The sequence below is a fragment of the Sebastes fasciatus genome, chromosome 24, assembly GCF_043250625.1.
Source record: "Sebastes fasciatus isolate fSebFas1 chromosome 24, fSebFas1.pri, whole genome shotgun sequence".
NCBI classification, from domain to species: Eukaryota; Metazoa; Chordata; class Actinopteri; order Perciformes; family Sebastidae; genus Sebastes; species Sebastes fasciatus.
In genome coordinates this window covers 981,378-996,377 of record NC_133818.1, presented here as the reverse complement: position 1 = coordinate 996,377, position 15,000 = coordinate 981,378, and the positions used below count along the sequence as shown (strand labels likewise).

General features: G+C 36.9%; 2 protein-coding genes across 2 annotated transcripts in view; both read left to right on the top strand.

Annotated features, from left to right (window-relative positions):
* The window catches only part of creg1 (cellular repressor of E1A-stimulated genes 1), a 13,459-nt gene extending 12,948 nt beyond the window's left edge, over positions 1-511 (top strand). Inside the window, exon 4 of the mRNA XM_074627231.1 lies at positions 1-511. This exon is cut by the window's left edge and continues 354 nt beyond it. The gene's annotated coding sequence lies outside the window, so the exon portion shown is untranslated.
* A 5,774-nt stretch (positions 512-6,285) lies between these two features.
* Positions 6,286-15,000, top strand: part of cd247 (CD247 molecule) — a 21,885-nt gene continuing 13,170 nt past the window's right edge. Inside the window, exon 1 of the mRNA XM_074627234.1 lies at positions 6,286-6,609. Within this exon, the coding sequence (XP_074483335.1) occupies positions 6,558-6,609 (52 nt within the window). The 5' untranslated portion in view covers positions 6,286-6,557. The remainder of the gene's footprint in view (positions 6,610-15,000) is intronic.

Genomic DNA, 15,000 nt, shown 5'->3' with positions numbered 1-15,000 from the left:
GAGTTTAATGATCAAATCCTTTATTTAGATCCTATAGTTTAATATATGAATGACTACATCTCCCATGAGCCTTAGGGAACTGTAGTTGTTATGAATGTTATGAATGTGAGAGTTAGAAACAAATAAAATCTCAACTAAAGGTCCACTTACTAGCTTTCTACCACTCCTCACCGTCTTCCTCCGTCTAGTAAGACCACCTTTAAATATATATTTTATGTTTTCAGATATTGTCTGTCGAGTTCAGCTACGAAATGTTACGAAAACAGCCAAAGAAAACCGATGCCTTAAAGGGGCGGGGCTTATAACGCAATAGGCGGGGCTTATAGCGCAGAGGGCGGGGCTTCAGTTTACGTAAGTTGTTTGTTTGACGCCTTAAAATCTGGTTTTGTAACAACATTGTGCTTCTTGATAGAAACGTGTTTTCATTACTTCAACAGTTTGCTGTGAAATTATATTTTTGAGAGATTGTTAACGACGATTTGATTAAATAAAGTTATTGTTAAAAAACAAATGGCTCCACTTCTTCTTCTCTTGTTGTTGCATGTTTTATTTATTTCTGTTTTTAGATTCAGAGAAACCAGGATGATGATTTATAAACATTAAACGTGTTGAGGACCAGACTCTGGAAGAACAGGTAATTATTATATACTTTAATGTTAAATGTCTCATTATTATTATTATTAATATTATTATTATTATTATTATTATTATTAATATTATTATTATTAATATTGTTATTATTAATAATATTATTATTAATATTATTGTTGTTATTATTATTAATATTATTAATAATATTATTATTAATATTATTGTTATTATTATTATTAATATTAATATTATTATGTGTTTTGAGCTGATATGAAAAATGTAAAAACAGTTTTAAACATGACTGGCTCAAAATGGGGGGCAGCAGCCTCCACACTGCGCACCTCGGCACTGGCCCTTGCTTACTCTGCAGCAGAATACTGTGCCCCTGTTTGGTCCAGGTCACCCCATACACACCATGTGGACACCCAGCTCAACACAACCATGCGAATCATAAGCGGGACTATTCGTTCAACACCACTCCCCTGGCTCCCTGTCCTATCCAATATAACCCCCCCACATATCCGGCGAGTAGCATCTACTCAAAGGATGCTTCAAAAGGTCGAAGACTCTCCCCATCTACCAATCCATGCAGACATCTGCAACCCACCCACTGCCCGTCTTCCATCTAGACGACCAATATGGAAGAATACCCCACCAGCCGACTTCACCACCCAATCAGCTTGGGAAAAGGAATGGGAGTCCAAGGATGTCCCAAACAAACATCTGGTGTCAGACCCCACCCTACAGGTCCCTGGCACCAACCTGCCAAGGATACAGTGGTCAACTCTTAATAGATTCAGGTCCGGACATGGCCCCTGCTTGGCCAGCCTTCACAAATGGGGCAGCAGCCCAAGCCCATTGTGTGCCTGTGGAGAGGTGCAAACAATGGAACACATCATTGAAGCTTGCCCGCTCCACAGTCTAAAAGGAGGGTTAGACACCCTCCATACAGCAGACCAGGAGGCAACTGCATGGCTCAAGGACTTTGCATTCGCTAAATAAAAAAAACAAAACATGATTTACATTAAATTATTGTTTTTATCAGGAGACCAGTTCAGAAATAATTTACTGAACTTTATAACTTTATTAAACAAACAGATGAATGTTTTAATTATGAATCTGTGTTTTGTGTTTTATTACAGAGACTTTAATTAGAGCAGGAGAAGAAGACGTCCTCAGGTGAGGAGGAGGAGAAGACGTCCTCAGGTGAGGAGGAGGAGGAGACGTCCTCAGGTGAGGAGGAGGAGGAGACGTCCTCAGGTGAGGAGCAGGAGAAGACGTCCTCAGGTGAGGAGGAGGAGAAGACGTCCTCAGGTGAGGAGGAGGAGGAGACGTCCTCAGGTGAGGAGGAGAAGAAGACGTCCTCAGGTGAGGAGGAGGAGGAGACGTCCTCAGGTGAGGAGGAGGAGAAGACGTCCTCAGGTGAGGAGGAGGAGGAGACGTCCTCAGGTGAGGAGGAGGAGGAGACGTCCTCAGGTGAGGAGGAGGAGAAGACGTCCTCAGGTGAGGAGGAGAAGAAGACGTCCTCAGGTGAGGAGGAGAAGAAGACGTCCTCAGGTGAGGAGGAGGAGAAGACGTCCTCAGGTGAGGAGGAGGAGAAGACGTCCTCAGGTGAGGAGGAGGAGAAGACGTCCTCAGGTGAGGAGGAGGAGGAGACGTCCTCAGGTGAGGAGGAGGAGGAGACGTCCTCAGGTGAGGAGGAGAAGAAGACGTCCTCAGGTGAGGAGGAGGAGGAGACGTCCTCAGGTGAGGAGGAGGAGAAGACGTCCTCAGGTGAGGAGGAGGAGGAGACGTCCTCAGGTGAGGAAGACGAGGAGTCTCCAGAAGACGAAGGACATGAAGGTAGATAATGAGTAACCTGAATGTCCTTCAACGTCTCTAAAGATAATTATTATTATTGATGATGTGGATCATTTTATCATTTTAAATACTTTATTTATTAAATGTTAAATATTTAATTATGAAGACATCAAAAATAATCTTTATATTTAAAACAAGATTTAAAAATGTTGACTTTTTATATGAAAATGAAACTTAAGTTTAGTCTGGAATGATTTTTACTAAATACATGTTGAGACTGTTTTCAACCTGGGGAGGCAGTTTCTGTTAAAACAAGACACACCAAGACACAAACCAAGACACAAAACAAGTCACAAACCAAGACACAAACCAAGACACAAACCAAGACACAAAACAAGTCACAAACCAAGACACAAACCAAAACACAAACCAAAACACAAACCAAAACACAAAACAAGACACAAACCAAAACACAAAACAAGACACAAACCAAAACACAAAACAAAATACAAACCAAGACACAAACCAAGACACAAAACAAGACACAAACCAAGTCACAAACCAAGACACAAACCAAAACACAAACCAAAACACAAAACAAGACACAAACCAAGTCACAAACCAAAACACAAAACAAAACACAAACCAAGACACAAACCAAGTCACAAACCAAAACACAAAACAAAACACAAACCAAGACACAAAACAAAACACAAAACAAAACACAAACCAAGACACAAAACAAAACACAAACCAAGACACAAACCAAAACACAAACCAAAACACAAAACAAGACACAAACCAAGACACAAAACAAGACACAAACCAAGTCACAAACCAAGACACAAACCAAAACACAAACCAAAACACAAACCAAAACACAAAACAAGACACAAACCAAGTCACAAACCAAAACACAAAACAAAACACAAACCAAGACACAAACCAAGACACAAACCAAAACACAAAACAAAACACAAACCAAGACACAAACCAAAACACAAAACAAAACACAAACCAAGACACAAAACAAAACACAAAACAAAACACAAACCAAGACACAAAACAAAACACAAACCAAGACACAAACCAAAACACAAACCAAAACACAAAACAAGACACAAACCAAGACACAAAACAAGACACAAACCAAGTCACAAACCAAGACACAAACCAAAACACAAACCAAAACACAAAACAAGACACAAACCAAGTCACAAACCAAAACACAAAACAAAACACAAACCAAGACACAAACCAAGACACAAACCAAAACACAAAACAAAACACAAACCAAGACACAAAACAAAACACAAACCAAGACACAAACCAAAACACAAAACAAGACACAAACCAAGACACAAAACAAGACACAAACCAAGTCACAAACCAAGACACAAACCAAAACACAAACCAAAACACAAACCAAAACACAAACCAAGACACAAACCAAGTCACAAACCAAAACACAAAACAAAACACAAACCAAGACACAAACCAAGACACAAACCAAGACACAAACCAAAACACAAAACAAGACACAAAACAAAACACAAACCAAGACACAAAACAAGACACAAACCAAAACACAAAACAAAACACAAACCAAGACACAAAACAAAACACAAAACAAGACACAAACCAAGACACAAAACAAAACACAAACCAAGACACAAAACAAGACACAAACCAAAACACAAAACAAAACACAAACCAAGACACAAAACAAACCACAAAACAAGACACAAAACAAGACACAAACCAAAACACAAAACAAAACACAAACCAAAACACAAAACAAGACACAAACCAAGACACAAAACAAGACACAAACCAAAACACAAACCACAAAACAAGACACAAAACAAGACACAAACCAAAACACAAACCAAGACACAAACCAAAACACAAACCAAAACACAAACCAAAACACAAACCAAGACACAAACCAAGTCACAAACCAAAACACAAAACAAAACACAAACCAAGACACAAACCAAGACACAAACCAAAACACAAAACAAAACACAAACCAAGACACAAAACAAAACACAAACCAAGACACAAAACAAGACACAAACCAAAACACAAAACAAAACACAAACCAAGACACAAAACAAAACACAAAACAAGACACAAACCAAGACACAAAACAAAACACAAACCAAGACACAAAACAAGACACAAACCAAAACACAAAACAAAACACAAACCAAGACACAAAACAAACCACAAAACAAGACACAAAACAAGACACAAACCAAAACACAAAACAAAACACAAACCAAAACACAAAACAAGACACAAACCAAGACACAAAACAAGACACAAACCAAAACACAAACCACAAAACAAGACACAAAACAAGACACAAACCAAAACACAAAACAAGACACAAACCAAAACACAAAACAAAATACAAACCAAGACACAAAACAAGACACAAACCAAGTCACAAACCAAGACACAAACCAAAACACAAAACAAAACACAAAACAAGACACAAACCAAGACACAAAACAAGACACAAACCAAGACACAAAACAAAACCCAAACCACAAAACAAGACACAAAACAAGACACAAACCTAAACACAAAACAAGACACAAACCAAGACACAAACCAAGACACAAACCAAGACACAAACCAAGACACAAACCACAAAACAAGACACAAACCAAGACACAAAACAAGACACAAAACAAGACACAAACCAAAACAAGACACAAACCAAAACACAAACCACAAAACAAGACACAAAACAAGACACAAACCAAAACAAGACACAAACCAAAACACAAAACAAAATACAAACCAAGACACAAAACAAGACACAAACCAAGTCACAAACCAAGACACAAACCAAAACACAAAACAAAACACAAAACAAGACACAAACCAAGACACAAAACAAGACACAAACCAAGACACAAAACAAAACACAAACCACAAAACAAGACACAAAACAAGACACAAACCAAAACACAAAACAAGACACAAACCAAGACACAAAACAAGACACAAACCAAGACACAAACCACAAAACAAGACACAAACCAAGACACAAAACAAGACACAAAACAAGACACAAACCAAAACAAGACACAAACCAAGACACAAAACAAGACACAACTTGTCTTTTAGGTACATTTAATAAGAAAGCATATATTAATAGTAAAGCATCTGCAGGTGGACTCACGAGCACAGACACCTGACTGGACTGTGGGTAGTGAACCCCGAACACAAGAGTAGTCAGCATTTATACATACTAAAGCAGAACACACAGAACAGACAACAGACAGAACCGGTTCTTCAGCCGTCTGTTGTTTACAGTCTCAGAAGATCAAACCGTCAGCTCAGTGTCTTAATGCTGATGGTGACAGGTCTACTAGCTGTGAGGCCCTGAGGTTCTCTAGAGGTTCCGTGTGAACTCTGTCTACTCCTCGAGGTGATGGACTCTACACTGCAGATAGGAACATTGCCATCACAACTTTTAGTACTTTAAGTACATGTTGATACTTTAGTACTTTTACTTTATGTTTTGATGCAGGACTTTAACTAGTAACAGAGTACTTCTGTGGTATTAGTACTTTAACTAGTAACAGAGTACTTCTGTGGTATTAGTACTTTAACTAGTAACAGAGTACTTCTGTGGTATTAGTACTTTAACTAGTAACAGAGTACTTCTGTGGTATTAGTACTTTAACTAGTAACAGAGTACTTCTGTGGTATTGTTACTTTCACTGCAGTATAATCTCTAGTACTTCTCCAGCGTCTGTACGGTGAGGATCAGTTTGAATGTTGTATTTAGTGTTCTTCAGTAACTTGATGTTCTGACTTCAGGAATCAAACTCCTGTTTTATAAACCAGAAGAAAAACCAGAAGTTCATCAACAACATGAAGATAACATGATTCACGTTTACTGGAAGAGGAGTCTGATGAGTCTGATGAGTGTGATGAACAGATGTGGGAGGACACCTGTCTCTCTCTCTCTCTCTCTGTGCGTCTCACAGCGTCTCACCACTTCCTGTTCCACTTAGAGACGCCAGAGAGGAAGACGAGTCGACGCCTCAGAAGACGCTCTTCATCGTCCTCGTCCTCGTCGTCGTGGTAACTGGAACCAGTTTAAAGAATAAACCGTTTAAAGGAGAGTAAAGCCGTCTGCGATGGAGCTCCAGATGTGGATCCTGCTGGTCTTCGTCTTGATTCATCCGGCAGGTAAGAACCGGAGAACCGGAGAACCCTCTCAGAGTCTCCGTCAGAGACTCAGTCTCACGTTAACATCAGAGAACAGATCAGATCAGAGAGTGGTGTTTCTGTCCTCTCGGCTGCTCTGAACACCTACCATAGATATATATATTCTATAGTAATGTATGGGAAGTCAGCAGCGTGTAAACGTGACTTTGTGAGGGAAACCACAGAAGAAGAAGAAAGAGAAGCGGCGGCCATGTTGGACGGACGGCTGCTGGTTTGACTCCATCAGACTGTGATCAATCAGTTTGATCAGTTTCATTGATTCTATAAAACATCAGCTCATTAGCATCTGAAGCTAACGCTAGCAGCTAATCAGCTAACGCGGCAGATTAGCGCACGAAGCTAACGTTAGCATCGACACCGAAGATCCAGATGTTCTATATTTAATATAGTTTAGTTTATATAAAGACGTGTTTTATTCACATTCCAGATGTTTCATATTTAATATAGTTTATATATATAAAGACGTGTTTTATTCACACTCCAGATGTTTAGTTTATATATATAAAGACGCGTTTTATTCACACTCCAGATGTTTAGTTTATATATATAAAGACGCGTTTTATTCACACTCCAGATGTTTAGTTTATATATATAAAGACGCGTTTTATTCACACTCCAGATGTTTAGTTTATATATATAAAGACGCGTTTTATTCACACTCCAGATGTTTAGTTTATATATATAAAGACGCGTTTTATTCACACTCCAGATGTTTAGTTTATATATATAAAGACGTGTTTTATTCACACTCCAGATGTTTAGTTTATATATATAAAGACGCGTTTTATTCACACTCCAGATGTTTAGTTTATATATATAAAGACGTGTTTTATTCACACTCCAGATGTTTAGTTTATATATATAAAGACGTGTTTTATTCACACTCCAGATGTTTAGTTTATATATATATAAAGACGCGTTTTATTCACACTCCAGATGTTTAGTTTATATATATAAAGACGCGTTTTATTCACACTCCAGATGTTCTATATTTAATATAGTTTAGTTTATATATATAAAGACGCGTTTTATTCACACTCCAGATGTTTAGTTTATATATATAAAGATGTGTTTTATTCACACTCCAGATGTTTAATATTTAATATAGTTTATATATATAAAGACGTGTTTTATTCACACTCCAGATGTTCTGTATTTAATATAGTTTAGTTTATATAAAGACGTGTTTTATTCACATTCCAGATGTTTCATATTTAATATAGTTTATATATATAAAGACGTGTTTTATTCACACTCCAGATGTTTAGTTTATATATATAAAGACGCGTTTTATTCACACTCCAGATGTTTAGTTTATATATATAAAGACGCGTTTTATTCACACTCCAGATGTTTAGTTTATATATATAAAGACGCGTTTTATTCACACTCCAGATGTTTAGTTTATATATATAAAGACGCGTTTTATTCACACTCCAGATGTTTAGTTTATATATATAAAGACGCGTTTTATTCACACTCCAGATGTTTAGTTTATATATATAAAGACGTGTTTTATTCACACTCCAGATGTTTAGTTTATATATATAAAGACGCGTTTTATTCACACTCCAGATGTTTAGTTTATATATATAAAGACGTGTTTTATTCACACTCCAGATGTTTAGTTTATATATATAAAGACGTGTTTTATTCACACTCCAGATGTTTAGTTTATATATATATAAAGACGCGTTTTATTCACACTCCAGATGTTTAGTTTATATATATAAAGACGCGTTTTATTCACACTCCAGATGTTCTATATTTAATATAGTTTAGTTTATATATATAAAGACGCGTTTTATTCACACTCCAGATGTTTAGTTTATATATATAAAGATGTGTTTTATTCACACTCCAGATGTTTAATATTTAATATAGTTTATATATATAAAGACGTGTTTTATTCACACTCCAGATGTTCTGTATTTAATATAGTTTAGTTTATATAAAGACGTGTTTTATTCACACTCCAGATGTTTAGTTTATATATATAAAGACGCGTTTTATTCACACTCCAGATGTTTAGTTTATACATATAAAGACGTGTTTTATTCACACTCCAGATGTTTCATATTTAACATAGTTTAGTTTATATAAAGACGTGTTTTATTCACACTCCAGATGTTTCATATTTAATATAGTTTAGTTTATATATATAAAGACGTGAACCACGTAAAGATTAGAGCGTTAATTACCCGTTTAACCACGTAAAGATTAGAGCGTTAATTACCCGTTTAACCACGTAAAGATTAGAGCATTAATTACCTGTTTAACCACGTAAAGATTAGAGCGTTAATTACCCGTTTAACCACGTAAAGATTAGAGCGTTAATTACCCGTTTAACCACGTAAAGATTAGAGCATTAATTACCCGTTTAACCACGTAAAGATTAGAGCGTTAATTACCCGTTTAACCACGTAAAGATTAGAGCATTAATTACCCGTTTAACCACGTAAAGATTAGAGCGTTAATTACCCGTTTAACCACGTAAAGATTAGAGCATTAATTACCCGTTTAACCACGTAAAGATTAGAGCGTTAATTACCCGTTTAACCACGTAAAGATTAGAGCATTAATTACCCGTTTAACCACGTAAAGATTAGAGCATTAATTACCTGTTTAACCACGTAAAGATTAGAGCGTTAATTACCCGTTTAACCACGTAAAGATTAGAGCGTTAATTACCCGTTTAACCACGTAAAGATTAGAGCGTTAATTACCCGTTTAACCACGTAAAGATTAGAGCGTTAATTACCCGTTTAACCATGTAAAGATTAGAGCGTTAATTACCCGTTTAACCATGTAAAGATTAGAGCATTAATTACCCGTTTAACCATGTAAAGATTAGAGCGTTAATTACTCGTTTAACCACGTAAAGATTAGAGCATTAATTACTCGTTTAACCGCGTAAAGATTAGAGCGTTAATTACCCGTTTAACCACGTAAAGATTAGAGCGTTAATTACCCGTTTAACCACGTAAAGATTAGAGCGTTAATTACCCGTTTAACCACGTAAAGATTAGAGCGTTAATTACCCGTTTAACCACGTAAAGATTAGAGCATTAATTACCCGTTTAACCACGTAAAGATTAGAGCATTAATTACCCGTTTAACCACGTAAAGGTTAGAGCGTGCATACAGGCCATGGTGAGCGTGCATACAGGCCATGGTGAGCGTGCATACAGGCCATGGTGAGCGTGCATACAGGCCATGGTGAGCGTGCATACAGGCCATGGCGGTTGAGTGCATTACTTATTGATGTACCTGCTGATTCCAGGTGTTTCTGCAGCTCTCCAGAGGTGGTCCTTGGCTCTTGGACAACTCTTCTGATCATTCTTTTCACTCCTCTGTCTGGAAGGAGGAGCACCTGGTCGTGGTCAGTTTCTGGTGAAATGATGTTCTTTATGGCCTCATCAGTTTTCACTGGAACATTCAGAAGTTTAGAAATACATCTGTAACCGATGTCATCAGGATGCTCTGCAACAATCAGGTTGCTCAGGTCTTGAGAGAGCTCTTTGCTTTTACCCATCGTGACATGGTTCTTGTGTGACACCTTGTTATCGTCCATCAGTTGGGACTGGACCAGCTGTTCTAATTACTGAGAGATTCCAGATGTTGTCTTGGCTTTCCTCCCTTTCTTCATGTGTTCAATACTTTCTCCTGAGTTATTTCACATTATTACACATAACTTCATTTCTGAACGTATTTGTTTTGGTTTCTTTGTGTGTATAGATTACTCAGGTTGTTACAAACATCTGGTGAACATTTACTGTCAATAGCACATCTGGAAAAATATATTTACTGACGTGTTCAATACTGATTTTACCCTCTGTATATAAACTAAATTATATTAAATATAGAACATCTGGAGTGTGAATAAAACACGTCTTTATATATATATATATTTATATAAACTAAACTGTTCAATACTTATTTGACCCGCTGTACATGTACTATTGAGGAGTATTATGAGTACATGTTAAGTACATGTATATGTACTATTGAGGAGTATTAGTATTATTTGTAGTACTTGTTGTTTGAGTTGAGAGGAGATGAAGTTGAGAGGAGATGAAGTGACCTCAGCAGGCGGTGAAGCGTTAAGGAAGCAGCTCTGTGGTTTCAGTCTTCACGCCGAGGCGATGAGGCGATCAGTCATGTGATCATGTGACCGAGGCTGCGGTGGTTGGGGGGGGGGTTTCGAAAGACCAGCTGCACAAAGACGGAAACACAGACGATTAATAATCATATAAATGAACCCGTTCAGGAGCATTTCTATCAGTCATAAAGGGAGTAAAGAGGATCTGATGATGAAGACAGTAAGAGATGGAGGAGAGAGAGAGAAGCATCAACATCAACAGAGAGGAGGAAGAGGAAGAGGTGGTAGAAGAGGAAGAGGAAGAGGTGTCCTGGTTTGATTTCAGGTGTTTAACTCTCAAACCACTCAAACTAACTGACACTTTTGTGTCTCCAGCAGCTGAAGCCGGTTCATAAAGCCCTCTTCAGATCGTCAGATAGACTTCAACAGAAACCAGCTATAAGATCTGAAACATCTGGTTTCCTCTCAGATCACTCCTCAATCTGACACTGATACTAGATAGAGATATTAGTAGTAGTAGTATGCAGTAGTAGTATGCATTAGTAGTAGTAGTAGTAGTAGTAGTATGCAGAAGTAGTAGTAGTAGTAGTAGTAGTATGCAGTAGTAGTATGCAGAAGTAGTAGTAGTAGTAGTAGTATGCAGAAGTAGTAGTAGTAGTAGTAGTAGTATGCAGTAGTAGTATGCAGAAGTAGTAGTAGTAGTAGTAGTATGCAGAAGTAGTAGTAGTAGTAGTAGTAGTATGCAGTAGTAGTATGCAGAAGTAGTAGTAGTAGTAGTAGTATGCAGTAGTAGTATGCATTAGTAGTAGTAGTAATAGTAGTAGTATTAGTAGTAGTAGTAGTAGTAGTATGCAGTAGTAGTATGCAGTAGTAGTATGCAGTAGTAGTAGTAGTAGTATGCATTAGTAGTATGCATTAGTAGTAGTATGCAGTAGTAGTATGCAGTAGTAGTATGCAGTAGTAATACGCAGGAGTAGTAGTATGCAGTAGTAGTATGCAGTAGTAGTATGCAGTAGTAGTATGCATTAGTAGTATGCAGTAGTAGTAGTATGCAGTAGTAGTAGTATGCAGTAGTAGTATGCAGTAGTAATACGCAGGAGTAGTAGTATGCAGTAGTAGTATGCAGTAGTAGTATGCATTAGTAGTATGCAGTAGTAGTATGCATTAGTAGTATGCAGTAGTAATAGTATGCAGTAGTAGTATGCAGTAGTAGTATGCAGTAGTAGTATGCATTAGTAGTATGCAGTAGTAGTATGCAGTAGTAATAGTATGCAGTAGTAGTATGCATTAGTAGTATGCAGTAGTAGTATGTAGTAGTAATAGTATGTAGTAGTAGTATGCATTAGTAGTATGCAGTAGTAGTATGTAGTAGTAGTATGCATTAGTAGTAGTATGCAGTAGTAGTAGTAGTAGTATGCAGTAGTAGTAGTAGTATGCATTAGTAGTAGTAATAGTAGTAGTAGTATGCAGTAGTAGTAGTAGTAGTAGTATGCAGTAGTAATAGTAGTAGTATGCAGTAGTAGTAGTAGTAGTAGTAGTATGCAGTAGTAGTAGTAGTAGTATGCAGTAGTAGTAGTAGTAGTATGCATTAGTAGTAGTAGTAGTAGTATGCATTAGTAGTAGTAGTAGTAGTATGCAGTAGTAGTAGTAGTATGCATTAGTAGTAGTAGTAGTAGTAGTATGCAGTAGTAGTATGCAGTAGTAGTAGTAGTATGCATTAGTAGTAGTAGTATGCAGTAGTAGTAGTAGTATGCAGTAGTAGTAGTAGTAGTAGTATGCAGTAGTAGTAGTAGTAGTATGCAGTAGTAGTAGTAGTATGCATTAGTAGTAGTAGTAGTAGTAGTATGCATTAGTAGTATGCAGTAGTAGTAGTAGTATGCATTAGTAGTAGTAGTAGTAGTAGTATGCAGTAGTAGTATGCAGTAGTAGTAGTAGTATGCATTAGTAGTAGTAGTATGCAGTAGTAGTAGTAGTATGCAGTAGTAGTAGTAGTATGCAGTAGTAGTATGCAGTAGTAGTATGCAGTAGTAGTATGCATTAGTAGTATGCAGTAGTAGTATGCAGTAGTAATAGTATGCAGTAGTAGTATGCAGTAGTAATAGTATGCAGTAGTAGTATGCAGTAGTAGTATGCAGTAGTAGTATGCATTAGTAGTATGCAGTAGTAGTATGCAGTAGTAATAGTATGCAGTAGTAGTATGCATTAGTAGTATGCAGTAGTAGTATGTAGTAGTAATAGTATGTAGTAGTAGTATGCATTAGTAGTATGCAGTAGTAGTATGTAGTAGTAGTATGCATTAGTAGTAGTATGCAGTAGTAGTAGTAGTAGTATGCAGTAGTAGTAGTAGTATGCATTAGTAGTAGTAATAGTAGTAGTAGTATGCAGTAGTAGTAGTAGTAGTAGTATGCAGTAGTAATAGTAGTAGTATGCAGTAGTAGTAGTAGTAGTAGTAGTATGCAGTAGTAGTAGTAGTAGTATGCAGTAGTAGTAGTAGTAGTATGCATTAGTAGTAGTAGTAGTAGTATGCATTAGTAGTAGTAGTAGTAGTATGCAGTAGTAGTAGTAGTATGCATTAGTAGTAGTAGTAGTAGTAGTATGCAGTAGTAGTATGCAGTAGTAGTAGTAGTATGCATTAGTAGTAGTAGTATGCAGTAGTAGTAGTAGTATGCAGTAGTAGTAGTAGTAGTAGTATGCAGTAGTAGTAGTAGTAGTATGCAGTAGTAGTAGTAGTATGCATTAGTAGTAGTAGTAGTAGTAGTATGCATTAGTAGTATGCAGTAGTAGTAGTAGTATGCATTAGTAGTAGTAGTAGTAGTAGTATGCAGTAGTAGTATGCAGTAGTAGTAGTAGTATGCATTAGTAGTAGTAGTATGCAGTAGTAGTAGTAGTATGCAGTAGTAGTAGTAGTATGCAGTAGTAGTAGTAGTAGTAGTATGCAGTAGTAGTAGTAGTAGTATGCAGTAGTAGTAGTAGTATGCATTAGTAGTAGTAGTAGTAGTAGTAGTATGCAGTAGTAGTAGTAGTATGCATTAGTAGTAGTAGTAGTAGTAGTAGTATGCAGTAGTAGTAGTAGTATGCATTAGTAGCAGTAGTAGTAGTAGTAGTATGCAGTAGTAGTAGTAGTATGCAGTAGTAGTAGTAGTATGCATTAGTAGTAGTAGTAGTAGTAGTAGTATGCAGTAGTAGTAGTAGTATGCATTAGTAGTAGTAGTAGTAGTAGTAGTATGCAGTAGTAGTAGTAGTATGCATTAGTAGTAGTAGTAGTAGTATGCAGTAGTAGTAGTAGTATGCATTAGTAGCAGTAGTAGTAGTATGCAGTAGTAGTAGTAGTATGCATTAGTAGTAGTAGTAGTAGTAGTAGTATGCAGTAGTAGTAGTAGTATGCATTAGTAGTAGTAGTAGTAGTAGTAGTATGCAGTAGTAGTAGTAGTATGCATTAGTAGCAGTAGTAGTAGTAGTAGTATGCAGTAGTAGTAGTAGTATGCAGTAGTAGTAGTAGTATGCATTAGTAGTAGTAGTAGTATGCAGTAGTAGTAGTAGTATGCAGTAGTAGTAGTAGTATGCATTAGTAGTAGTAGTAGTATGCAGTAGTAGTACTAGTAGTATATACTAAAGTAGACTCCACTATATAATATTATTTGACATTCAGTCATTTTATTGTTGAAACTCTTTAATTGGTTCTTTTTTAAAGCAGGTTTTCAACAGAACTGATCAGAGTACAACTTAAATACTTTTACTTCTACGACAGCCTCTGGTGTACTCTGATGTACTCTGATGTACTCTGGTGTACTCTGATGTACTCTGATGTACTCTGGTGTACTCTGATGTACTCTGGTGTACTCTGGTGTACTCTGATGTACTCTGATGTACTCTGGTGTACTCTGATGTACTCTGGTGTACTCTGGTGTACTCTGATGTACTCTGGTGTACTCGGGTGTACTCTGGTGTACTCTGATGTACTCTGATGTACTCTGGTGTACTCTGGTGTACTCTGATGTACTCTGATGTACTCTGGTGTACTCTGATGTACTCTTATGTACTCTGATGTACTCTGGTGTACTCTGATGTACTCTGATGTACTCTGGTGTACTCTGATGTACTCTGATGTACTCTGATGTACTCTGGTGTACTCTGATGTACTCTTATGTACTCTGGTGTACTCTGGTGTACTCTGGTGTACTCTCAGTATTAATAAAGACTTGTTTTATTTTGGTAGTTTCCAACAGGAAGTGATCTGAACAGAATCATCA